This window comes from Chrysemys picta, chromosome 2 (genome assembly GCF_011386835.1).
Source record: "Chrysemys picta bellii isolate R12L10 chromosome 2, ASM1138683v2, whole genome shotgun sequence".
NCBI classification, from domain to species: Eukaryota; Metazoa; Chordata; order Testudines; family Emydidae; genus Chrysemys; species Chrysemys picta.
Genome location: NC_088792.1, coordinates 167,985,788 through 168,013,439, shown reverse-complemented (window position 1 = coordinate 168,013,439; position 27,652 = coordinate 167,985,788). Strand labels below are relative to the sequence as shown.

General features: G+C 39.6%; 1 protein-coding gene across 1 annotated transcript; it reads right to left on the bottom strand.

Moving 5' to 3' along the window:
• Positions 1 to 815: 815 nt before the first annotated feature.
• On the bottom strand, positions 816 to 27,363 carry LOC135981596 (cadherin-6-like). The gene is made up of 10 exons (XM_065584792.1): positions 27,075 to 27,363; positions 24,346 to 24,465; positions 21,094 to 21,261; positions 19,492 to 19,679; positions 17,065 to 17,318; positions 10,814 to 10,950; positions 7,306 to 7,427; positions 6,311 to 6,428; positions 5,965 to 6,216; positions 816 to 1,838 (listed from the first exon to the last, which is right to left on the bottom strand). Exons 1-10 carry the CDS (start codon positions 27,124 to 27,126, stop codon positions 1,348 to 1,350), a joined length of 1,902 nt encoding a protein of 633 aa, XP_065440864.1. The 5' UTR covers positions 27,127 to 27,363; the 3' UTR covers positions 816 to 1,347.
• Positions 27,364 to 27,652: the final 289 nt, after the last annotated feature.

The window sequence follows — 27,652 nt, the reverse complement described above, 5'->3', positions numbered from 1 at the left end:
CAATTCTGGTTGATGCATTTGTAAAGACAGTGTTCTAAAACCCTCCTGGTTCTAGTAACCAGAATGATGAACGTTTCTATTTACTTGTGCATTCAGGGCTCAAATCCTCACCAAAAAAAAATAAATTAAAAATTAAAAAAACCATTAGAAATGACTTACTAGGATGAGAGTTTAGCACTTTCCTCCTTCAAAGCAATTTTCAAACTCTCGCTACCTTGCAACATCCCTGTGAAGTAGGCATTATTTTCCTATTTTACAGATGGCAAAACTGAGACAGAGTCAGAATGTGACCCATTTTATGCACCCCTGCAAGGGAGTAAAGGGTGCAAGGTATCCCCTTTCTCCTTTTCACTCGCTATCCATGTCACAAGGAAGATGGTAGCCTTCTTAAAGTTGCTACTCCCCTTCTGTGTGTGGATGGGCAGAAGCAGAGAAATGGGTGGAGCCTCACTCGGCCTCCCTACACACTGAGCTGGTGTGCCTGGAAGAAGTGATCTATACTAGACATAGGATACAGCACAACTACATTCTGCTCCTTGCTCAAGTCTTGTTTCAAAACCACAGTCTAATCCAAGGTGATTAGGTGATTTGCCCAATGTTACAAAGTGAGTCAGTATTAGAACTGGGATAGTACTTAGCAATTCTGTGCTCAGAGCTACAGACCACACACATCTCTCTGTGAATGTTGGATAAGAGGGATACAGATATAGTGGTCCACAGGGAATTATATACATGGAGTTGGTATGATTTTATGCTTTGGGGGCCAATGGCAGGTTCAACAAAAAATATTTATAGTTAAATGGCAATTAGACATCTTTAAATTCAAGAATAAATTTACTCTCATGTTGTCTTATAGCCTTGTCAGCTGATTCTAATTTTATAATAAATTCCTCCCCCACTACTTTTTACTATAATATTTAGGTTAAACCATAATACCTCAGTACATTAGGATGTGCAATACAAAATGGACAGAGCAATCATCTGAGCTGAATAATCTGAATACAGTAAGAAGATTAAGTGAGCTGGAACAGTAATATACTCCAATTTACAATATAAGCAGAACAAGTACAAATATTGCTTCCCTCCATTCCTGTTTCCCTCCCCTACCACTGTGCCTGTAAGACTGGCTTGGTAAAGTGGATGCATTAAAAAAAAAATTGCCTCTTGGAAGCTCATAAAATTATACTAGAAAAAAGTTTTCTGACATTTGATCCACACAGACTGCAGTCATTAGACAACTGGAACCGATAGAATAGAGAGCCCTATCACAGAGCCATGGATAAATAGAAAGAAATAGCTACTTCACATATCTCAATGCTGTTTCTGGAAATCAACAAAGGCAACATATTAAGAGTCTTTATCACTGTCCACGCTGCCGTACATATCCGCCAGCTTTTTAAATCGAGGACCCCAGTCACTGAGGTAATCGTAGTCCTGATCTCCATCCGTAGTCACCGACTCTAAGGAGCTGAGGGATTCTGCCACAGAGCCATTACCTTCATACGCGTAGGTCGCTAACGAGTCATATGGGGGCGCGGTAGGATCGGTATCATTTTCCTTTAACCTTTGGTTAATGAAATCTCTGACATCGGTGTTATCTCGTACCGCTGGAGTCCGGCGCGGCATAAAAAGTGCTTCTGGCACAATGTCTCTGCGTAATTTATTGTCTTCTATGGCTTCAGGATTTCTCAGTGTGCCAATATCAAAAGCCTGGGTGTCTTCCTCTCCACCTCCTTCATCATTGTAACTGACAATGTTGTCTCTGATGTCCTCTTTGGAAATTATCAAAGGTTCTTTCTTCCGCTGCCGTTTCAGAGCTGCAAACAGCACCACTGTAACTGGAAACAAAAATAAAATGGAGAGACGGGGGTGCGGGTGGGAGAGTTAATTTGGCACCCAATTAAAGCCAGAAAGAAATATTGTGCTGCTTAAACTCTAACTTTCAGAAGTTGCACTGCAAAATTGCAAACCGGAATTTGGGGGTTTTCTGATTGTTGCCTGTGATCACTCTGGGAGTTGAGAGTGGGATAAATATTAGAAGAAAGGATTTCAAGCTAGCAGGAAGAGCCATATTTTGTCAGTGGTTGCATTTTCCCTTAGTCGTGTAGCAGCTTTGCTCCTTTGAAATTGCCAGCCTAGTCTCAAGGCAAACCCCTCCCCAAAAATATTGTTAATAGAGTGTGCAAATTAGGCTGAACACCTAAAATGCTGCAAAACTTGCTCCAAGGAGAAGGCTTGTATCTATTGGGGTGTGATGAAAGGTTAGCAAAGCTGCATATCAAAACTATTTGTTTCAGTAGTTTTTTTTTTTCTTTTCCTGGAAAGAAGTGCAGAACATGGGGAAGATCCTCAGCTAGCGTAAATAGTCATAGCTCTGTTGACTTCATGGAACGTTGACGATTTACATGAGCTGTGGCTCTGTACCCAGAGAACACGTATTTTTTTTTATTATTATTTAATCACCAAAAAACCCACATAATTTCTCAGACTCCTTTTCCACTTTTTAATGCTTAGGTGTATAATCTTTTTTTGGTTTGTGCCGAAGGCCTTGATACGGCAACAATCTCTGTGCACTGTCTCACTAGCATTATTGCAGTTCTGTGGCAGCACAGAGGTCCATTTGCACAGAACTCAGTGGGGCCTAAGACAAACTTTCCTATTACCTTGTGAAGCCAAACTTTACTTACTTAGCTTGACTCTACTTTTCATTTTTTTTAAATGACATATGAATGTTTATCACTGAAAACCTATCAACAGCAACAATGTGGCACTGGTATTCTTCTTATTTGTATTCTAGGATGCTATCATGGACCAGGGCCCCATTGTGTTAGGTCCTGTACAAACATACTACAGAAAGATGGTTCTTGCTACAGTGCTCATAGTGATCTGTTCAAATAACAGATTTTTCAGGTTGTTGGTACTTCTGAAAAATTGGGAAATAATCATTTGGGTTTGAACAGAACCATTTTTAATTTCAGCAAATCAAAAAATAAAAATAAATTGTTTTGGATCAAATGTTTCATTCAACGCCAAATTAAACTTTTTGATTTCAAGCTTTTTTTTTTTTTAAGGTGTTTAATTTTTAAAAAAACAGAATTAAAGGAAATTTGTAAATGGTCATTTTGAATTGAAAAATCAAAACGTGTCAGAAAATGTTAGAACAAAATGTTAGTTTTTTAATTTATCTTTTAATAAATGAACAGTTCAGTGAAATCAACATGAATTTGTGAAATGTTTTGCTGTCACTGAAACAGCTGAAAAAAAATTCTGCTGAAAATTTTTGCCCAGCTCTATGAAATACTACTCCATACAGTCTTCTGGGCCTGGCCCTGAAAACATTTATTGACTCCCAATAGTGTATGCAAGCATTTCAGGGATTCAGTCCTTATTTTGTAGATCATCTCTCGGGCCAGCTGTATTCCAAGATTCTTTACATAGCTAAAGGACATAGTACCAGTGTCTGCTTCTGCAGCCCCTGTGCTAAACTCCCACCAAAGTCAGTGGCCACTCTATCCACAGAACAGGTGCAAATTCCCATTTTTTAAAAATCGCTGTTATGTCTTTGCTGCTTGCGTAACAGAGGATAGCGTCAGCTATGATTTGAAAAGAAATGGGTTAGTTGATGAAGCTGGGAGAAGTGGTGGTGATGGACACTGGTCTAGATGGCAGGAATTGCAGGTTCTCACACATGATGATGATGACTTATTATTTATATTATGGTAGCCCGTGGAGATCCTAATCCACTTGGGGGGCCCCTCTGTATGTGGCATAGAAACACTGCCTGAAGGACAGCTCCTGTCCTATAGAATATACAATCTAAGAGACTATGTGGAAGGCTAATGTTTGATGAAAGAGGCAATGCAGGTCTGTGAGGTAGTCTAGAGAAAGTCATGAAGGATTTGAAAAACAAGGTCAGTTTTTTAATGGGATTCAGAAATTCCACTGGCTTTCATTTCAGAAGAGCGGGATAATGTGGTCTTGCTTCTTTGTATTTTATGCATGTAATTATTGTTGGGGCATCCTGCTAACAACAATGTTACTCCACAAAGGGATAGCAGAATGATAAATTCATGAACAATAACTAATACTAAGTACTTGATACTCCAAGAATTTTCTTTTATGCTGAACTTTCAAATAAAAATCTCAGGACCAGTTAGATGCAAAAATCAAAGTACAGTCAAGCTATCCAAATCAATCCTATCCAAATCAATTTTCAACATTAACTGGGAGTTTCTAGGAAGTAATATGAGCTTTCTCAAGCTGCAAATAAAATCACCAATCTGGAGGCACCTTTAGTTACTATAAACATTGAAATTGTGGTTTGGATCTGCCCAGGCCATTGCATCACCTGGAGTAATGTTTCACCTACAAACCCTGCAGCAAGATGGAAAATAGAAAATGATATAGTCTGGTTAATGGAAAATCTGCTTATGCTGCATGGTGACATGCGCAATAATTGACATAAAGTGCTGCTGAGAGGAGGAAATCAATTATTTTCAATTGACATTAAACTGGAAATCGTTTAATGTCAGATTGATATTACTGAGCACAGTTATACTAAATGTATGCAAAATGGTTTGCAGCATAGGACAATTTTTTCCTGTTCCGTGAGCTGATATTAAGTGGGCTCCCACCCTTAAAAGTAATGACATAAAAAAACCACTGTAATTGCAAATTAAGGGCAAGACTGTCATTTAACAATCTGCCCTGAGTAAGGGGCAGTGCATGTCTGGAGCCACTATGTGGTCTGTGGGTTTCCTCCCATCCTCTTGCTCCAGAAGGGAGTCATTTGCTACTGGTAAACATCATTAGCAGATTACTTCCTTGGCTAAGGTGATTCAGCTGTGCCGCCCAGCGCGCATGTGTGTGTGTGTGTGTGTGTGTGTGTGGTTGGGGGAGAGGGGGTGGTCCAGCACTGGTGCCACCTACTTCCCACCAGCCCCTGCCCATTTTCAGCCCACATGCATAGGAGTGGGGGTTGCAACACTGCAGAGGCTGCTCTATCCCCTTTTCTGTCCCGTCCCATGCTATTTCCAGGACATGGGTAGTTGGCTCATGCAAGTGAGGGGGTACTTCATGCCCCCTTTACTTCCCTGGGCAGGTAGGTAGAGCATCTGACAATGTCTCCCCAAGAATCAACTTTTTCAAATCGTACCAATTTTCAAAATTCCTCATATTCCCAAAGTGGCCACTGAGTGCAGCGAAAGGCTAAGGGCCAGACTGGGTTTGCATGGGCGTGTACAAGGAAAGGAAAGGAAAGGGTATGAGGGAAGTTTTTTTTTTCTCCCAGCTCTACTGTTTTGCTGGGGGCAGCCAGAATACCAGTCCTCATCTACCCAGAATGGAAGGGAGAGGGGCTGGAGCTTGCCCTGAGGGCTGCATACCCCAAAAGGGCCCCACGCCATTTGTATCTTAGGGTGCTGGAAGGAGAGACCTTTTAAAGGGTGTTGTAGTTGTCCCAACTCAATATGCTTCTCCAGCACCCCCACAGGTGTCTACTTCAGCTAGGGTGACCAGATGTCCTGATTTTATAGGGCCAGTCCTGATATTTGAGGCTTTGTGTTATATAGGCGCCTATAACCTCCCTCCCGTGCGCCCCCCCGTCCCGATTTTTCACACTTGCTGTCTGGTCACCCTAACTTCAGCATGCCTCATAATCTGCAACGTAGCACTGTAAATGCAGCATGACACGTCTGGTGACTTTGGTTTGTATATATTGCCTTGCACCTTGTTTAGTCATTTGCATCTGCCCAAAGTGGGTGTAAAATGCTGCTGCCTATGTGAGTGGAGAATTGTGATCTGGGAGTGTCTTCCACACACTAGGGACTGATTTTATAGACTTCTCCTTTGTTACAGAATAATGCAGGAGAGATCTCTCCAATGTGTCTTTTATGTGTAATGCCCCCTCTTCCTTCCAGCAACCCTGTCACTCCCCCAAGAAAGAAACTCATGTGGGTCTATTACCTAGCAATATAATGATGCAGAGAAGAATGGCAATCAAAGCCCCTGTGCTAAGGCCAGTTGGATGGATTAGGGCTTCTGCATTACAAGACTGCATCTTCCCCCGACGGTCACAGGCGCACACTCGGATTGTGACTGTTTCAGTACTGCTCTGGACTGGGTAGTCACTGTCCGATATCACCACAGGCAGGAGATAAGTACTCATTTCATGTCGGTTATATCTGGTTTTTCTGGTGAAGATCCCTGCTGTGTTGTCTGAAAACACAAAGCAAATGGTACAGGAGTTCTCAACTGAGTGCTGAAAAAAACAAAGAATAAATAACAAAATAAAGTCTTCCTAGGAATTCACCTCTGTTGTCCTGGATTGTAAAGTTTGAGCCACTGGTTGCTTCTGGAGCCAAGGAGAATGAAAACTGGTGTCCACTGAAAGAATCATCTTTATCAACTGCACTTAGGGTCTGTATCAGCTGAAATGATAACAGCAAAATTACCCTTCGATGACTGTGGGCTTGATTCTCATTTACATTAAGGCAGTCGGCTCTAGAACTGTTAAATTGTCTTAAAAAGGGGATAGATATAATTTTCTTCCGCTTTAAGGCCCTTGATGCAGCCAGAGGGGCCTTACCATGAATGAAAATTGGGCCTGTGTGTGTGTGTCACCAAGCTGTCATGCTGCAGCCCTTCAGCCCAATAACTTAATGACTTTGGGCAGTGGCTTGAGAATTCTGCGGAGTTCTGGGGACTGCATGGATTGGTGCCATCCCAAATAGGTGGGAAATCCCCAGTGGGAACAAGCTGCAGAAACGAAGGCTGAGATAACAAAGCTGACTAGGCTATTTAACCACACAAATCCTATTAATTTTAAACAGGAGTTGTGTGGCTGAATCCTCTGGGATATCTGCTGTTTTGAACCATCAAGCAACAGGTCTTGCAGAGCAATGTGAACTAGGAACTAGAGCAATGTGGCAGCCTGCAGCTAATTTACAAGGCAGGACTTTTGTTCAGACCTGTAACCGTTCTTCAAGAGAGATGATGGAAGCACCCGGACATACAGATGCAGAGTCCCATATTCAAGGGAAGAGAGACGGAACTGAATTGTAGCTAGCACGACACACTACAAGAAGCAACCACATTTAACTATGTAAAACACACTGTCACTTCAGGTACAAGAATGCTAAATATAATCAGATATGACACAGTCACTGTTTAATTTAATTTTGCACGGTGACAGCTTGTGGCAACACAAAGCACACCTCCTGATGAGGTGACGCAAGAGTAATGCCTAAACAGAATTCATTTTTAATAGGTTTTTTTTTTATTATGGAGTGCAAACAATCAACACACCTGTTCTGCCTTTGCATTTTCACAGACGAAGGTCTCGTAAAACATAGCAAATTCTGGGGCATTGTCATTTACATCCAGAACCTTAATGAACACAGGGACCCGGCTGCTTTGTTTTGGGTTGTCTGTAATGATAAAAATAGAAAGAAAGGAAAAGCTGTATAGTGCGCATAGGACTCAGTGCTGGGGAAGAAAAGGATAGAATAGGGCCTGAATAAGTCAAGTCTTTATTTATACATGGCAATTTTATTCATGTTCATGCAATCTATTGATGTCAATGGGACTAATTGTGGGGCCACTCCTCATATCTTTATTAATATTTGCATATGTGTAAATGTTTGCAGGAGCAGGTCCTATATGTGGATAAATTACTTGGATGAGAAGTGGGTGGTGGGAATGGGTCTAATGTTTATAAAGTGCTTTCATATAAAATGCTACATAAACACCAACTGTTGTAATGACAGATGCTTTCTGACCTTTTGTGGATTGATCTTTGTTTGCTGCTATTCCAGAGTTGACACTAAAACACATCAACTGAGGAATATAAACCCTATGTAGTCCATTGCTTACTTCTCTCATAGGAGCTGTATAAAGCAGCAAGAGTGATGTACTCTTTTTAAAAAAATTCTTGAATTTAAAATTTTTATGGAAATACTGTTTACTTCATAAAAAAGAAGCAATTTGGAAAATTCTCATAAATCAAAATCAACTTCAATGATATAAAAATAAAAGCAAGCAATGAATTTGGTATTTTGAGTTAAAAAACAAACAAACAAACAAACAAACAAAAACCCCCTTTGTTTTAGTGAGAGCATCATCACAACCAAAATAAAAATCTGCAAATACAGTTTGTCATTTATTTTATTGGGATTTCTCCATTTCCTGGATTGGTTTAAATTGCTCCAAAGAACCATACCCTCCATAATACTGATTCTACAGATTATTAATGAATCTTAAACGAGGGTCAAAGGCAAAAATATTGTAATAAAACAGATGAATAAAATACAGCAATTCTCGAGCCTTTTATATATCTAAATGAATTCACTGGAGTGTTTTTGGTAGAATTTGGTTTTAATACTCACCTATTATTTTATTACTTTATATTCACAAAATTGGAACTGTCTGCTCTGTACTGTATTAAAGAACTTAGTGGTTTGGGCCAAATATTGTGCTTTAAACCTCTACAGTTGCATTGAAGTGAATATGATTGAATTGGATATAAAGCATTTTTTAATTTGGGCCATTGGTCTAAATTGATCCCATGTGTAAAATAATACTAAGAGTCTAAGAATAATATAGACCAAGCTGAAATCTACACTAAAAGGTAGATACAAATTTTGAATCTTTATAATGGGCAAAATCCCAGCTGCTAAGTTTAGTTTTCATGGCTATGAAGGTTTCACGCCTATATGTATTTTCTAGGAATTCACTCAAATATGTGCGAGGGTTTTCCTATCAAGCTTAATTATACTTATTCTGCATGCTGCTTTGTACAAGTAACTACACCTTTTTATTTATTTCTAGCTGGCTCGGAGTCTAAAAAAATTTCAAAACAACAATATAGTAACTAGGAGAACTTCCATGAAAAATATATAATTCCAAGTCTCTCTCTCTCACTTTTTTTCTTCAGAGAGATATAACAGGTATGTAGATCCAATGTACTTATACAATCTTCAAGCTTCACTGCTCTTTCTTTTCTCCTTCCAAACCCTTTTACATTAATGAATAAGAGATGCTTAACTTCTTGTTCACAATCACTTAATTGTTATTAGACTGTCCAGCAAAAAGTGCTACTGTATGGATCTTGGTACATAATGTTAACACATCTCCTTAGTTTTGGATGTAGCTTCTGTCAATCCACAGACTGAAATCCTAAAATTTATCTGATTCTGGTTGTCGAGTGTCTTCTGCAGTGCAATATGTACCTTTCCCAATTTTAAATGTAAAGATTTAAACCACCCTCTGAATTTCACTAGGGAGGCAGTATGGTCCAGTGACAGTGAATTGGAAGCATCTGAAGCTCCGATTAACTTCACTTAGAGTTGGAGGTGCTGTGCATCTGTGAACAAGAGGCCCAAAGGCCCAGATCCTCAGAAGTATATAGGTACCTAACTTCCATTGATTTAAATTGGAATTAGGTGCCTAAATACCTTTTGAAGATCTGGGTCAAAGTGTTTCCAGGGGAACACCCAAAAACTGAGGCACCCAAACTTACTAGATATTTTAGAAAATGTTGGCCATAACCATTCTGTATCTCCATGGTTTCCCCCCTCTGTAAAATGAGGATAACTATACTCACCATTGTAAAGTGCTTCTCTTTATGAGTTTACAAATGTACTGGTAATTAATGTGAAGGGAGTACACTTCAGTGGGAATGTACTTGCTTACTCTTAATTTGTCTCAATATTTCTTTAGCTTCATTTAGCTTTATTTAGTTCAATGAAATGCATCTGCAATTTGATGGAATAGTCCACAACTAACTCCAATTGCCGAATGGCTTTAGTGGGGGCCGGGCTAAGAAACTATAAAGCTTGCCCATCTTTGAAAGAGCTAGTCTGGCCTTGTAGCCTGGCTTGCACATAGGTTATTTTCAGCTATATATCTACTTATGTACAATATATGAGAAAGTAGGGCTTACAGTTGCTTTATACCAAGTTAAAAAAGAAGTGTTCTGAAGCTTCCCAACAGCATCCAAACTTTTGTACATTTATACAGCCAGTGATCCATCTATTCCATCGTGCTTCAATCAAATCCAGCCCTAGCATAAGGGTATGCAACTCCACAGAAATAAATAGACTGTGCACCCACTGATGCCAGCATTTGCAGCATACCTCAGGACAGAAAGGAGACATGTAATTAAAATATTAGTATCAAGGGGATGTTTTTATTGAGACTGCCTGTCTCACACAGACCCGGTCTACCTCTCTGGCTGTCTAGCTCGCAAAACAATTAACACACATGGTGTCATCACAGAGAGAGACTCCCTTCGTCTGGGCCTAAAATAATGGAATGGGTTAGTATCTATGGATGGGAATTTCAAAGGTGCCTAGGGGAGTTAGTTGCCTAATTTTCATTGCATGTTAATGGGATTTGGGGACCTTTTGGCTCACTTGAAAATTCCCAGGCTATGCTACAGAATTGATTTTGGCCGCACTGTGTGGACTATTTTCCTACTATCTTGTTTGCTGTATACAATTTTTCAGAAGTCGGCAAATCCTACTGTAATTAAAGAATGGCTACGAGCATTTTTCCAGGCAGGTTGATTCAGAAACACATAAGCATTAACTTTTCGCCTCTTCAGATACAGAAGTTGTCTTTTCATAAGCTGTAATCCTAGGAAAAAGAAAAGGAAGTGCAGAGCATCTTTTTCAGAACTTTCCCTTGCTTGATTAGTATCGAGCGGGCCCATCCATACAGCCTGACATCTTCCCAGCTGTGGTTTACACACACTCAGCTAGAAGGCTAAATTCATTACATCAGGGGACAGTGGTTGTATTTAGGTTTGACTTACTGATCTCTGCTGCTATTACTGTAATGTTGTGCCATAGCAATGTTTCCCGGTCAAGGGGTTTTGAAGTAAATATTGAACCATTTCCGGAATTGATGTTGAATACTCTGTCCATATCAGTGTGACGATCTACGGAATATCTGAAAATACAGAGACCATGGTTAGAAAAAATGCCTTTACTTTAATTTCTGTTTTGAAACTGTTTCCTAAGACTAGACATCAAATACCTAGTAAATGAGCTGCCTTTTTGTTTTCAGTGCAGACTTCGGCATCTTGATATATTCATACAAAGAGTCTGTTCTGAGCTGTTGGATAATGACATATTGGAGGGTTTGATTTAGAAGGTGGGGCATTGTCACTGAATAAATGAATTACTGTAGAATTTACATACTTCTGAGAAGCATCAAAGGTTTGCCTTTTAGTGAGAAATGTGGAGTCTGTATCTTGAAAGATATGACATTCATTTATTTTAAGGCTTAATTGGCTTTCCCATTATAAATCCCTCTTTTCATAGTTTGATATCTCAACTGTTTCAAATCACTTTTGATACAAAATTTGTCAGCTGGGGTGCAATTTTTGCCTTCACTCCCTCCCAAAATTGTATTGGTTAAAAAAAAACAATAACAAAAAGATACAGAGATTAGTGTAGTTGATGATTCATTCCATGGTAAATGCCATGTAAATGTATGTTCTAGCACATTAAAGGATAATCCAACTTGTTTCCTTGGTAATATCTACAGATGGATCTGAACACCACTGAACTTTGGGGGCATTCAGAATCTGAATATGGATTTGAATTTCTTATCTAGTCTCTCTCCTTTTTCATACTGAGCTGAATTTAAGCCTTGGAGATGAATGTCCCTGATTCCTGTGAGGGAGTTCTGACATCCAGATCCAAATGTTGCTGCTCAGGTCCATCTCTTGTTAAAATGAAATTGCCACAGAACAAAGATGTGGTGAAAAAACTCTGCTCATATCACTATGGCAGAACTAGACTATTATTCTGCTCCTGCTCTGGACTCAGTCATGAGCTGACCTATATGCCTGTGCAGGTGAGTGAAGAGGTCTAAAGTGCTTCCTTACTCTCCTGTGTGGGCTACTTGCATCACAGGTCATCAAAATCCAAGGAGAGCAGCCATCGTCGTATCTCCTGTGCGGCTGGGTGGGTAGAAGTGGGGAGTGGGCAGAGCCTAGTTGAGCCAGCATGTTGAGGGAAGTAAGTTATGGCTGGTGAAGTTTACTTCCCCCAGAGATTCAGAATTTCCATCCCTCAGAAAATGTTGACTCTTTCATGCTGATTTGGGATAAAAGAAATTTCAAAAGATTGGAATTTCACACAGAATAGAAACTCCCTTTTCTTACCAGCTCTAGTAACATGGCGCTGGTTCAGCAAGATTCTTAAGCATGTGCCTAGCTTTAAGCAGTTTGCAGTGCATTTATTTCCTACCTCACCCCCCACAATTACTCATGCTTAAAGTTTGGCATGTTCTTAAATACCTTGCCCAATTGGGGCTTTAGTGTTGTGGGACACTGAGATTGTAGTCCTTACTCTAGCAAAACTCCCAGGATTTAGCCCTACATGTGATAACAGTGTCTGGGAACAATGGAGAAACCTTTTGTATCCAATTCTTGAGCTTTTCTGAGTTTATCACAGCCATACCATTGAGGCTTCCTTCAATATATTAATATTTATTATTTCAAAATATGAGCTGTCACAAGTCTCTATGCACATTAGGTCATTTGTACAGCAGGATGTTGAACTCAATAAAGCAATAATAGAGAACAGTGTCTTGATGAAATACTAATTTTATTTCTTCATATTCAAGCGAAAATACATACAAGATCAGTGCAGTTACAATTGTATTCTAATTATACCATTAACCCTGACCTAGAAGGATGCTTTTAATAAGCTAGACTGTCATTTCTGTCTCAGTTTATATAATCCTGGGTCTCTTTTGATCAAGGACTGCTAATTATGTGGAATTGGTGGTGATTCTAATTTATGGATCATAGCCTACTATGAATTAAGCAGACAACATCAAACTTGTTTTTACATTTCTTTAATGAAATTACTGGTGCGTATATGTCAGATTTCAGGACTTTATACCCTTCAAACCCTGGGTAATTGACAAGCTAGAAAGTTAATGAATGTATGTATATTCCACTGTGCCCTTAAACATAACTATAAGGGGGGAAGGGGAAGGAGAGAGAAGCCAGTACATGCAAGTAAGTTGTCAGTAAAATACACAAACAAAATAAAGTCTTGCATTTATTTGCAGATTATTTTCATCTGGGATACTTTAGATAAATCAGCCACAGCAGGGAGGCAGTTCCAATAAATGATGAACTACAGTATGCCTCTGAGGAGTTACAATAGCAAAAAACTCAACTAGAGATTTAAAGAAGGATCTGATAATGCCAGAAGCAGCACAATTTATTTTTTTACATGGGAAGAATTTAGAGGTTCAGCATATTATCTGTTTACTCTGAATGTCAGCATTGTGCAAACAACACATTTTCACTAACAACTGGATGGTGGAGTGTTATTTAACACTCTAGTGATATTGGCTGTGTATCAGCATTTGTATATCCGTGCATACATTAATTGTACAATTTTGTCCTTTCTTAATGTTGTTCTGCAGCTAGGAGACCTATTGGTCAGGTCTAGACTGATGAAATGTGGTTCCACGGATATTGTGTACATGGTGATCAGTTTATTTCTGGCTATGGCAAATATTTCTGCAAAGTTCACTTCTTAGTCTTCTTTTGCTTCATTGTCTTCTGATACTCAGCAGCTTGCTGTCTAATGCAAGCACAAGTCAAACAGATTTGTGGGTCAGGAAGGGATGTGTGTGTGAATTTTTCATAATGCATTTTCATAATGATATTATGAAGGATTCTGTAATGGAAGATGAAAGGGTCTTTCAGATAACTGAGTTAGGGCTCATTTTATTTAAAAAGGAAAAATCTGCACTTAAGTGGGAAAAAATAGAAGGTTTTCACTGTAACGTCAAGTGTCTTAAGATTTTATTTCTGACTGTCAAGGGCAATTGACAAGTAAGTGACAAATCATACACATACAGTCTAATTGCATCCTCCCCCAAGCTCAAAGTGGAAGTCAGATTTAGCATCTACACTTGTCATGGAAAAAAAAATCACCCTGTCAAGAATATGGAGCCTCATACTGTTCACCAACATCCTGGGAGATCCCACAAGATACCGGCACCATAAAAGCCCCATTAGGATCACAATTTATTGGCAGGCCCACATCTCATAGGCTAGTGGTTCCTTGGTTTCCTCTTTCCCCTTGCTCTTCTTCCTGTTCCCCTGTCACTTCCTTCCAGTGTCTCAATCTCTTCCTCATTTTTCTCTTTTTCCTCCTTTGGTTTTCATTTTGGACAAATCAATAAGATGTTAATTGATTTTTATTACCCTGTTCTCAAATAAGAGGATTTCCCTCACCATGCAAATTAAATGCTGTTTCGTCTAAATAATAGCAACCACCTTGGACTGCCCTGTAAATATAAATATTTCCCTGTGATGTTTTCAATCCATTGTTATGTTTGCACGTAGTATTAATGAGTCAGATCCTCTGCTGGTATGAGTCAATTCCCTTTGTATGGGCTCTGTCCCATCCGATCTTTCTGGGGCAAATCATGGCCTGGCTTGCATGGCTGTACAAGGAAGAAAGGAGGTGTCTGATATCTCCTTATGCAGATTACTCATACCATGGTGTTACAAGAATGTGTTATAGATAGATACTTATAGATAAGGTAGATAGGGCTCAAAACTATACAGCATAGTTCCTGGTTTTTGAAGGGCAAAAAAAACTTGTTGGTGTGTGCTGCATGTGGCGTCTTGTGTACAGCTTTTAACATACAGGAAGCAGGATCCACAGAGGCACTACATTCCCTGCCCCTCCTGTGCCACTGGGTGGGAGATGATTGGAGGAGATGGGGACTGGGTGGGGCCTTCCACGAGCCAGCATGTCTGTGTGCTGACATGCTGGAGAACATACACTGTGCCAGGTATAGACACAGTGAAGTTTATTTTCTCACAGGGTTCCTCCAGGACCAGCACAAGCGCGTGCTGCCCCTTACAACAGGCAGATTAGATAGTTACACTCTAGTCTTCTGGAAACTTGTATACTGTAAGATTTTGTAAAAACAAAATAAAACCTTTATTTAAAAATAAAATTGCATCTGCCAACATGGCACTAGAGGCCATGGCACAACATGGCGATAGAGGACAAACAGCCTATGCGGTACCATTCTTTCATCATGAGGTTGTGCTGATGAGAGATTTTTTTCTCTAGTAAATTTTTATTTTTTTCTTCTCTTACTTTGTCATTTTATTCTCCTTGGACAAAATTCAGGAAAAAAAGAAAGATATATTAGAATTGTAAAAGGTACCGAGAAGGGTAACAAATATGATATGGGGTATGGAACAGCTTCCATATGAGGAGAGATTAAAAAACGGTGACTGTTCAGCTTGAAAAAGAGAGAACTAAGGTGGGATATGATAGTGATCTATAAAATCATGACTGGTGTGGAGAAAGTGAATAAGAGAATTGTTATTTACCCCCTCATGTAACACAAGAACCAGGGGGTCACCCAATTAAATTAATAGTAAGAGAGTTTAAAACAAACATAAGGAAGTACTTCTTCAAACAATGCACAGTCAATCTGTGGAACTCATTGCCAAGGGATGTTGTGAAGCCAAAAGTATAAGTGGGTTCAAAAAAGAATTAGATAGTTTCATGGAGGATAGGTCCATCAATGGCTATTAGCTAAGATGGCCATGTTCTGGGTGTCCCTAAGCCTCTGACTTCCAGATGCTCGGACTTGATGACAGGGGCTTGATCACTCGATAATTGCCCTGCTATGTTCACTCTCTCTGAAGCATCTGGCAGTGGCCACTGTCTTAAGACAGGATACTGGGCTAGATGGACCATTGGTCTGACCCAGTATGGCCATTCTTATGTAAAATTTGTCATATGACAGAGATTGTTTGGGAGGCTAAAACAAAAGTGTAGGAATCAGCCTCAGACACAGGATTATTATTTTACTTATTATTATTTATCTGTATTGCAGTAGCACCTAGGGACTCCAACACAAACCAGGATCCCCTTGTGCTAGGTGCTGTACAAACACAGAACCAAAAGATCTTACAATCTTTTTTGCCTTAGGTAAATATCTCCATTTTACTGATGAGGAAACTATCTCACAAGGTGGGTTGAAACTTATTAATGTTTTAACAGCACTTTGAGATGTGTCGATGGATGGTACTTTGTAGAAGTGCAGTGTATTACCCATAAACCTTAATTTTATGACCTCTGATTTTATCAAACTCCCTTTTCTCCTTTGTATTTCCCCCTCCCGCACCCCCTGCTTTAGGAAAGCTTTGAGTGCTTCCAACAATGACTGCTATAAAATCAAGATGCACCTGTATTTTAAATGCTGGTGGCAATGTACCTTGCTATTGCATGTAACTACACTGCATATTTTCCATGTCCCATTCTGACTGGTGACCTGTTATAATGCATTAACAAGAGGGTGTCACATTGTAAGATTCTTCTCCTGTTCAGTGTAAAAGAAGAGTCTCATACATTTAAAAAAACAACAACACTTTTTGATCACTTTTCTTAGAAAGACCTTCATAGACTAAACTACACCGTAGTTGTGTTCTTGCTCATATCACTTGCTAGTTCACGAAAAACAGGGGCTCAACTTTAATGACTCTGAATTTCAAAATTTCCTCTAAAAATTAATTGCCTAGTGACTTACATAATTTACAACGTCTGTGGGGCTGATTGTAAACTTGCTTACACCAGTGAATAACTTCACTGAAGTGAATGGAATTGCACTAATATAAATGAGCTCACATTCTGTGACTGTGTGTGTGAATCTGAGTTTATACCCATAGTGTACCGGAACTATTCAGTTTTGCCTTTCTGCAACTAGAAAATGTAACTGTGGTATTCTTTAAGATTCTCTTCTTGTTAGTTAATGTAGCTAATGCCTAAGGAGTAGTGAGTAGTTACAAAAGCAACTGAAATGCAAATCGAGTTATATGTAATGAGCATGCACACACACTCATGTATGTACAATGTGTACATGTGTATATGTTTATACCATATACAGTATATAACATACACTTCAATATTAAAAGGGAATATTTTTGCATGCAGATGTTCAAATAGAAACAAATATAAAGTAGAGTAGTAGAGGTGAGCTGAAATAGTCTATGCTTACTTGACAGGATTTTTTGCAACATCAGGGTCCTGGGCTGTTACAGTTCCTATAATACTGTTTATGGGCACATCTTCTTTCACTTCTAGTATGTACGCTGGTCTGCTGAACACCGGGGGCTCATCCACATCCTCCACCAGAATTCTGACTGTAGTGGAGTCCTTGAATGGCCCCAAGTAGAGGAATCGGGGATCCACATGAGTGTTGGTAGCCTCCACTTTCAGAGTATACAGCTTTTTCTTTTCAAAATCCAAAGCCTTGGAAAATAAATAAGAGTCATGTAACAAAACAACACAAAAAATAATGAGATGTTTCTGGGGGCCGACTATTTAAAGCCACTTCATTCGGTACATCAAAATGCTGCCTGAACTGATGATGTACTGAAGGGGGCTTGGAGAGCTAATGGACCCCCCTTCTTAATAATCTATTACTAGGGAATGGTATGGGGTTTTTACTCCCCGCTACTTCTGGAGTGAACTACAAAAACCTCACGGGCCAGAGAGGCATACTATGCCTGAGACTCATACAAACTTATGCTGAGCCAATACAAAACACTGGTATCGTACTAGATTGAGCCAGCTGTCACAGGTATTTTCAAATCAATTCCAGGAGGATGCCCCGAGTCTCACGTCTGATTAATGGTCTCTCTCTGTCTCTCCTACGCACGCCCCTTTTCAAATTAAGCTCTTTGCAGCAGTGACTGTGTCTTCCTGTATGTTTGTATAAGACCCAACAGAAGGGAGCCATGATCCTGACTGGGACCTCTGAGTGCTGCCACCAGAAAATAAGTTATAACATGATAATAATACTGCACTGCATATAGTTATACCTCAATATTTTTTTATTGTGGTAGCTCCCAAAAGCCCCATTCAGGTTGTGGCACATTGTGTTAGAAGCTGGGAGTAGACACAGTCTTGCCCTGAAGCACGTACTATCTAAGATTCAGATTCTCAGCTGGCATAAATAGGTGTAGTTCCATTGAAATCAACAGGAGTAATCAGTGGAAGCAACAGAGTAATGCTGATTTACACTAGCTGAGAATCTAGCCCTTAATATTTGTCAGGAAGAGTGCACTTAACATACACCTTTTTGCCAAATGAATTTGCCTCCTTGGACCGTTCTCGTTATGAGACATAATTATTGGAAAACAAATTCCTCACTCTGGAACTGCCTCAACACATTTACTGTCTTTCCCCTCCTGTCCCTGCTCCCTAAGTACCACAAGCTCAGGGGAAAAGTCTTTGTGAGAGCCCTGTGCTAAAATATTGGCTGCCCATTACTGAAATGTAACATTGTGTCATGTGGTGTCAAAAGTGATTTAGGGTGACTCATCAAATAGAGTATCATGCTATAATAGGTTATGACTACATCATACAGTTCTAATACCCTCTTAAAAATACAGAAGAAACAACATTTGGGGGACTGTGCACATACACACATACTTATAGTAACATAGGCAGAGAGTAGTCACCCCATTTTTTTTTTTCGTTTTGTTGAACATGACTAACAGGAACAAAGTTGCTGTTAGAAGCAGACAGGAACATGAACAGAATTAGACTGATGTCAATGATCATACCCTACAAGGCGTTTCTTAAGGAACAAGTAATGACGGGTGTCGTACTGATATCAACAAGCAAAGTGTATGTTTTGAAAATCCACACAATGTCTGTTTCATGTTGACTAAACTTGAACTGATGGAAGTTGATATCTGTAACCTTATCACGCTTGCTTGATAACTCACTATTAACAAGATTATCCAAATCCTTTCCAACAGCCAAAGTGCAATCTATTAGATGATGCACATTCTGATCTAATAAGGCACAGTGATTTTTTTTTAAAGTGAATGTACACTAATGGGTTTATTAATTACATTATATGGAAAATGTACATCAATAAATTGTGTGCTTTGATTTACTAGAGCATATATAATTCCACACCTTCTGAGAGGTCAAAGGTAATTTAAATAGGCAAAATGGTACAGGGACACTGATTATTTCTGTTGACTAACCTAGCACTTTCCTAATAAGTAGAGCAAATCTTTTTTTTTATTATTTTTTTACTCACATTAGGGACAAAAAGCACAGCTGAAGGGCACTTCTCCAGCCTTTGCGATGAATCTTCTGAGGCAGTAGAACTTTCTCTCAGACCTGTCCCTCTTTATGGGCTAAATGCTGTTCCTTCCCATTCAAAGTCTGTGCAAGCAGGTTTTATGAAGTGGTTCTAAGAGGGAACAGGATTGGGGAGGATGGGAAGGGGAAGGAATCCTAACTGATTTGGTAAAAGGGCTTTGTACAGAGAATTTGGAGGAGATTCCTAATAAATAATGTGTAAATCACTGAACAATGTCAACTGTATGACAAATTAGATGTACATTATGTAAGGCTCTTAAAGGATTCTAAAAGTTGGAATTAAGTTTATTAAAATGTGTACCTTTTTGACTGTTATAATTCCTTCCTGTGTGTCCTTGTCAGTGATAACCCCAAACATGTCTGATCCATCTCCTTCAGTGATGCTGTATTCGATCTCGGCGTTTTCACCCACATCAGCATCATTCGCTTTTATCCTGCCAATCGGTGATTCAGGTGGAGCAGATTCAGGTGTTTTGAACTGGTATGTACCTACAGTAAATGAGAGAGCAGTTTTGGTCAGCCAGGACCATGGTATTTTGGAGTCTGGATATAAAAGCTGTATTTGCTTGCCAGACATAGATGCACCAATATTCTGATCAGTAGATTTAAGAAGTTGCTGATCTCCAGGTCTTTAGCAAGAAATAAACCTCACCCCATGTCTTAGTTTCGTAACAACAGAAGTCAGTGATTCCCTGACAAGACCCTAATATGACCATGACCTTTTTTTTTCTTTCTACCTGCAAGTGATGTCAGACAATATCTTGGGTCCCTTTTGGCCAGCTGAAGATGAAATAGGAAAAGAAAAAACAACCTCTAGATGGTAAAAGATGCCCAAAATATAGAGAACTGCCAGTAGCCTGTGTGATATAATGACATTAAAACCAAATCTAGGCCAGTCTTTAGCGCAAATGTGCTGCACTGCAAACTGCTCCCAACACCCCTAAGAAAAGTTACTTGGGGAATGCTGGCATTGCGTTGATGCATCATTGATTCAGGCAATAAGAGATGTTCATGCGCAAAGGTGTATAATAGACTTTATGGGGCAGAGAGTTACATTTCAATTTAAGTCCACCAATTTAAATGGGAGCTGTTGGCCCACAGCCAAGGGCAGACTTTGGACCTAAATGACAAGTTGCTTTCAATAACATTTTTGGTGATTTAACAGTCAAAGCTTTCATATTTGTCTGATAGTATCTAGAATCTCAAACAGCTGCTACTGTTCTTGGCTCAAATGGCAAGGGTTAGATAAAGCAAAAAAATTGTGTGGGAGATTTTTAATCAGTTTACGCCCAGAATCAGTCAATAATGCAAAGGACTGTTGCTTCTAAGGGCTTGTCTACACAGATGGGTAATGCGCTTTATCATGGTGTAATTGCTAAAGCGCACTACCATCTTGCACATTAATTGGTTCGTGTAGACCCTGATGGTGCACGCTAAACATTTCCTAGTGCATTTTCACATAGTGCTATTTCAAACAGCACTATGTTGAAGCACATGTTGATTTCAATGGAATTACTCCAGGGACAGATCTGACTCATTTAAATGAGTATATTTCAAAACACAGACATTAGAACAAAGCAGAAATTGTTCGAAAAATAATTGCAGACACATGCTAACACAAAGAGTGTGATCGGAGGTCCCCAGAAGTACCATTTAATGAGAAGAAAAAATAAGGATGCTTTCTGTTTAGTAATGTTCATCTCAGACTAACTCTAGCAAAGCAGTGAAAACATTACAAAAAATGTTTTCCATCCACTGAAGTGAAGCACTAGTATCAAGCTACTGCTCACTCACTCTGTGGAAGCCTGATACGCATGACCGCAGAAATAACTGGGGAGAAAAAAATATTAATTTCTATCTAGACTTCCTTAAAGACTTTCAAAGAAACAAACATGTTCCGCACTCTGTGGGAATCGTGGTGGATTGTCATTGACGTCAGTCAGTGTGATGTTCACCGTGGTGGTTCCAGAGAGTCCACCCATCTGTCCACCCATGTCCTTGGCCTGGATGACCACTTGGTACTGCTCCCTGTTTTCTCGGTCCATGTTGAGCAAAGCAGTTTTGATAATACCTGGGAAGGTGAGAATTAAGGAGGGGAACATAGTTGGTAGTGTACTGACAGAAATGCTTATTTAAAAAAAAAAAAAAGACAATCTCTCTGTAATCAGTAAACTTTGCCCAGTATAAATATTTACTGTTATAAGATGGCATATTAAATTGCAGACTTGTCATATTGTATCTCAGGCTGCTGCCTGTGTGACAGACACAATATTAACGACATCCCCAGAAAAACTTTAAAGCGATTTGCATGCATTGTTATTTTATATGACTATTTATCCCCCTTTAACTCTGTGTGAAAGTCTCTTGTTGAACTGGAAGAAGGGTTGTGTCTCATTATAAGGTACTTTAGTTATTTTCCCCATCCCATCAACTTTTTATTTTGACAGACATGGCAAAAACAAGCAAACTTCAGCAAGGCATCATTAAGAGGCAGTACAACAACATTAAATGGCAGGGAAATTAATTAAGAAAGCAGCAAGCACCCAAGCATATGATATCTATTTCTATTTATACAGTGATTGAAATTCTCCTCCTAAATACTTTCTTATTCAAAGGCATAAATGTCAGTTAGGCACCTAACTCCCACTGAAATTCAATAATTTATATTTATAATAAAGCAAAATGTTTATATTTATTTGTATGCAGACACACCAACTCAAAGCAGCACCAGATCCTGCCAGAACAACAGATGGAAAACCTGCAGGCAGATCTCCACTGCTACAATGATCAATGCCCCACACAACACACCTTTCAAGATCCATGGATCCTACATATGCCTATCACAATGTGTGGTGTACCTCATCCAGTGTACTAATAATGACTATGTAGGTGAGACCAGACAATCACTATGCTCTCGAATCAACTCACACAGGATAATGATGAAAGACAAAAACATCCTATCACCTGTGGGTGAACGCTTTTCACAAAGTGATCACTCTATATCTGACCTATCAGTTCTCATCCTCAAAGGAAACTTGCACAACATTTTCAAAAGATGAGCCTGGGAGCTTAAATTCATAACTCTGCTAGACACTGAAAATCATGGACAGAACAGAGACACTGGATTTATGAGTTATTACAAGAATCTGTAACCCACTAACTCCCTCTTTTTGTCCTATTACTGCAGATGTGTTAATGGGCCACTCTACCTTGAATGGCCCCTACAATATGTGCTAACTACTTATGCTAAATAATCTGTCCCACCTTGCATTTAGCTGGGACCAGGGGTCAACAACGTGTCCGCGGTAAAAATGTTGAGGTCTATGGTAATTTTTCAACAAATTGAATGACTGAATGACATAACCCCCTGCCCTTCCCCCCCCCAGGTCTGTCACTAAGTATGGTAATTTTGTCAAGTGTCCATCGCGCAACATGGTGGTGCCAACCCCTGGCTGGGACACTGGGAGTTCCTTTCCCAGACCTGAAGGGGAGCTCTGTATGGCTTGAAAGTTTGTGCTCTCATTAACAGAAGTTGGTCCAATAAAAGATATTACCTCACCCACCTTGTGTCGCTATATTTATCTGGTCTCTTAAGTAGTCGGTAGGAATGAAATTCTGGTCCCACTGAAATCCCTAGTTTTGCTGCTGAGTTCAGTGGGACCAGGATCAAACCTTTGCTGTATCTATTTTTTTATCCCAAACACACTCTGCTAAGAAACCATTGCACTACCAGCTACAGCATATGATCCCTCATCCTTATTATCCCTTTGGATAGAAGAATGTAAGATATACTCTGCCAGACCAGAACCATTGGTCCATCAAGAGAAGAATCCTACCTTCTTCAGTAGCCAGTACCTTATGCTTCAGAGGAAGATGAACCCACACCCTCCTATAACCTATAACAGAAGCTATTGGACATTTGATTATCCAAACCTCAACAACAACAAAATCAGCCATGTTACAGCTTTTTTAAAAAATTGTGTGTGGGTCTAGAGTTAAAAATAATAAACAAGCTGTTGGATATCACTTTGATGAGTAATTTTGTACCATGAGTAAACTCATCCACTTTTCATAAAGTGAGATTAAACGAGTTTTTGTTCCAAACTCGGTGTTTCCTTTATTTATTAATGCAATCCCTAAATCCTCCCTACCCCCCAGTCCTATGTGATTTACCCCCATGCACTATCTGACTTGATGCCCTTCTGAGGACAGAATTAGGGCTGGCCAGAAAACAAGCATTCCATTTTATGAACAGTTTTGAGGCTTCAAAATTTGTTTGTGTTACACATTGGAATGATACCAAAACCTTTCAGAAAAGAAGAAAGACCCTTGCTAGAATATCCAATAGACCAGTGGTTATAGCACTCACTTGGGTCTCCCATTAACCCCAGGCTACTCTGGGTGTGTGTGTTTGTGTCTCTCGCTCTGTCCTGAAATTCCATCTTGGACCTGAGAAACCTTCCTAAAATAAAAGTTTCATTGATACAGATACATTGCCACAAAAAGTTTCAGTTTTGAGAAATCAATATTTTCTGATTAAAATCTCCCCAACAGCCCTAGACAGAACTCAAAAAGGTTGGATCCTGAGAGATGTTATATTGAGTGGGGCAGAGCCAAATGCACCTCTTCTATCATGATTCGTAATGAAGATTTCCCCCCAGAAGATTAACATAAAAATCTCTCTACATTGCAGATGTACAGAAAAATAATTTTAATAATTTTATTGGCACAAGTTTTAAATAAACACCAAGAAGAAGAAAAGAAAACTCAGCTTAATTCAGCTGTTATGATGATCCATGAGTAATCTTTCCACCTGCCTTCCCGTCTCCTTTCCTCACTGGAGCCAAACTACTGAACTGAGCAACACTTGGTTTAACTTAAGGCTCTGCAAAGGGTCCGTGCCCACTGCTTGTTGAAAATGATTGAAAACTAGTTCACATCCAGTTCTAATTATATTTATTAGGCTTTGATGTTAAGCTTAAAATAATGTAGGTGTCATGTTTACAGATGTATCGCTCGATTGGGTTTGTCAGATTTTGCACTGAGTAAAATGTAATCTCTTTGAAGTTTTTGTTTAATATGTCCTAGCTTGGCTTAACATGTCATTTTAAATTACAGACACTGTCAGAGAATGACAGATATAAGGTCTCCTGACCTGACTCAGACTCCACTGAGAAATACGGTTGTCCCTGGAGAATGCTGTACACAACTTTAGCACTGTTTCCATAGGTAGGATCATCAGCATCGGTCGCAGTGACTTGCACAACAAATGTACCTGCAATGATAAATAAAAACCTGTACTCTTTTGTCAGTGGACAGAGCAATTTATAGTATAGTGCGTTTATCCAGCTGGACGTACTTTAATGTTCCTGCTCTTTTCGTAGTTAGATCGCTACTCTGACAGGGGCCAAAAATGCTTTTAAATGATTTCAACAAACAGCAGTTTGTATGGGTGAAAAATAGTCTTTCCCTGTACTTGCCGTTTGCTTGCTTATTTATAGAAAACATTTGGTTTGATTATAGTATGGTTACTGCAATTCACAAACAAGAACAGTACTGTGATATTGGCCTTTCAGAAATCCGTCTCCCTGCCCACGCGCGCGTTAACAGACAGTTAAAGTAATTTGTCTCTTCCATTAAGGAGATGGGGTACTGTGCATATAGATCTTGTCTTTCCAAGTTGGACTGGAATAATCAGCCACTTCTGTGGCTCCCCTGTGTGTGAAGTGGACTTGGGAGTGGGTGCAGGAAGACCTCTGCTGCTAATTCAAATTTATTCTGTATTATTATTATTATTTTTCTGTGCAAAGGAAATTCCCTTCACGGGAATCCCAGGAGTAGCTTGTAGCTGACCAATTCCTAGTGCTATATTGCCAGGGAGCCATGAAGGGCCCTGATTTGGATGGGTTTGCACAAATGGCCCTGTGCCTCGTGGGAAACCTGTGAGATCTACAAAGCATAGGGACTAGAGTGCTGCTGACAAATACTATGTCCTCAATGAAATAATTTTGGGAAACTGAATAAGGCCTTTTAAATACCCACTTGTGGGTATTTTAATTGGGAGCCAAAAGATCAAGCCCCACTGCATTTAATCTATTAATCATGAAACACTGAACAGCTCCTTCTTTATTGACAACACATCTGCGATCCAGAATAAACTGTTTAATTTAGTCCTGGAGGAATCTCATCAAGTCCAGAGTTTGGATGTTTATTATAACTAGCTGCGTATCTTAGGTTTGGAAAACTGCTCTGGGAATTCAAGAACCAGCCTCTATTTGTGACACTTTGGCAGTTCTCCTTTCAGTCCCAGTGGGAACCTGAGAGTGTGGCAATTTGGAAAGAAAAAAAAAAAAAGGAAAGACAAAAAGTAAATTTTTAAACACAGCTGAAGTTTTTTGGATTTAAAGAAAATGCAATTCTGGTTAAATTCAAGTTTTGGGCAAAGCTTAAGCTACATTCTTGTTTCATCTAAGCTGCTTTGCCCATTCCTCTATTTAAAGGACACCAGCCCAATACTGTAGGGAAAGACAAACTCCAGCTGCTGTTGGAGCAAAAAAAAAAGGTCAATAGTCTAGACTCTAGAGGAAAGTTAAATTCTGTTTCATATTTTCTATAAAATGTATAGTTGTACCAAAACCCAAGGATCTGAACACCCCCAGTCTGGTGGGTATTTAAAATCTGAACCCAAGTGAAGAACTGAATTTTTCAGTGTCTCATCTTTGTAATGGGTCAAATCAAAACCTTGGATCTGAACAAGCCTGGAATTTGAGGGCTGTATCCAAATGTGAAATCTTGAATCCATCTAAGAAAAATCAGGGCCACCCAGAGGATTCAGGGGGCCTGGGGCAAAGCAATTTCAGGGGCCCCTTTCATATAAAAAGGTTGCAATACTATAGAATACTATATTCTCGTGGGGGCCTGGGGCAAATTGCCCCACTTGCCCTCCCCCGGGCAGCCCTGAGAAAAATAACCCCTGTTCAGTTCTGAATTAAGTGTTTGTTGTACCAAAAACAGTGTTGGTTTTGGGACTGAGAAGAGATTTTTTTGAACAAAGTATCCACTCCACAGATTAAATAATGCCATGTCCTAATGTAAAATGTTAGGGGGATGCTCTGACTTTGATGGGGGTAAGGTTTCATTCACATGACAAACCCCATGAATGAGCTGAGAGAAGATGCCTATTAGTCCTTTTTTGCATATTGCTTGAGGTTTATTTTAATCCTTTACTTGGTGCTGTTTAATTAATGCTTCTCTCACTGGACATTGTTTCAGATTACAAATGAGCTGTGTTGCTATTCAATCTCCCAGCTCTCTCTAAAAAGAAACAAGGGACAAAGAAATGTGAACCTGTGAAACCCTCTAAATTAGGAGCCCCCTAAATCTCCAAAGGTGAATTTTTAATTCATTCATTTGAAATCTGACTTTTATGTGCTTTTATTGATTCTGAGGGCCTTATCCAAAGCCCAGTGAAATGAGTGGAAAGATATGGCTTCACTTCAATGGGCAATGGAGAACTCCCTTTGTCCTCAATGAGAAACAAAAGATTATGGCGGGACAAAGGAAATGTAACAATGTATCCCAAAATCAGGGAAGAGCTGAGAGGTACACTGACTTTCCCTTGTGGGCAGTTCATGCTCCCTCCCCCACCTTTTTCCAGTTTGTTTCTGTCCTAAACCATAAACAAGCAGAGCTGAACAGCATTAGGACTTCTGTTCCAGGTCCAGCCCATATACTAGAGATCTGATTTTCAGAGATGCTGAATGCTCCACAACTCCAAATGAACTCAATGGCAGGTATCTGCCCCCCACCTCTGAATAATGGACGCTGATGCAAATCCCTCCAAAGAACCCAGATCAGACAGTGAATTACTGAGCTGACACCTACCGACATCCGACATTTCCGGAACACTGGCATTGTAAACATCCTTTGTAAACATTGGCTCATTGTCATTGATGTCATGGATCTTAATGATGAATTCAGACTCTGGTTCCACTGGTCGTCCAGTCCTCCTGTTTATAGCCTGGGCACGAAGTATATAAACAGGCTTCTCTTCCCTGTCTAGTCTCTTTGTAGCCTGTATGTCTCCAGTGTTTTCATTGATAATGAAGAGGTCTCCTGCTCCATCTCCAGAAAGGATGTACTTAAGTGAGCCATCTCCTCTGTCCTGGTCTGAATGCAGCTAGTAGTAAAATGGGAATAATAAAAAAAGAAAAATAAAATTGAGACACTGTTCTAAAGTCTATATCTGTCATCATGATGCATGATTTACTGGTATTCATTCCAAGTCATAATGGTCTACCTGACTTTTGTATTGTATTATTAATTTGTATCCCCTCTAGTCCTTTCTCCATAAAGCAATAAGCAGTCTCTCAGATCAGCCAAATTTCAGTAGGGTGATCTTTATTTTGAAGAGAATTATCCTAAAAAGAAGGTGGCCAGTGCACCTTCCAAGGAAATGCATA

Bases quoted from the DNA above. Each gene is read 5' to 3' on its own strand.
- LOC135981596 (XM_065584792.1), bottom strand. From the start codon at position 27,126: ATGTTTACAAAGGATGTTTACAATGCCAGTGTTCCGGAAATGTCGGAT. The intron at 10,951-17,064 runs GTAAGCATAGAC...CTGTATTTTCAG, and splicing joins GTTGCAAAAAATCCTGTCAA to ATATTCCGTAGATCGTCACA. The intron at 6,217-6,310 runs GTGAATTCCTAG...TTGTGTTTTCAG, and splicing joins TACAATCCAGGACAACAGAG to ACAACACAGCAGGGATCTTC.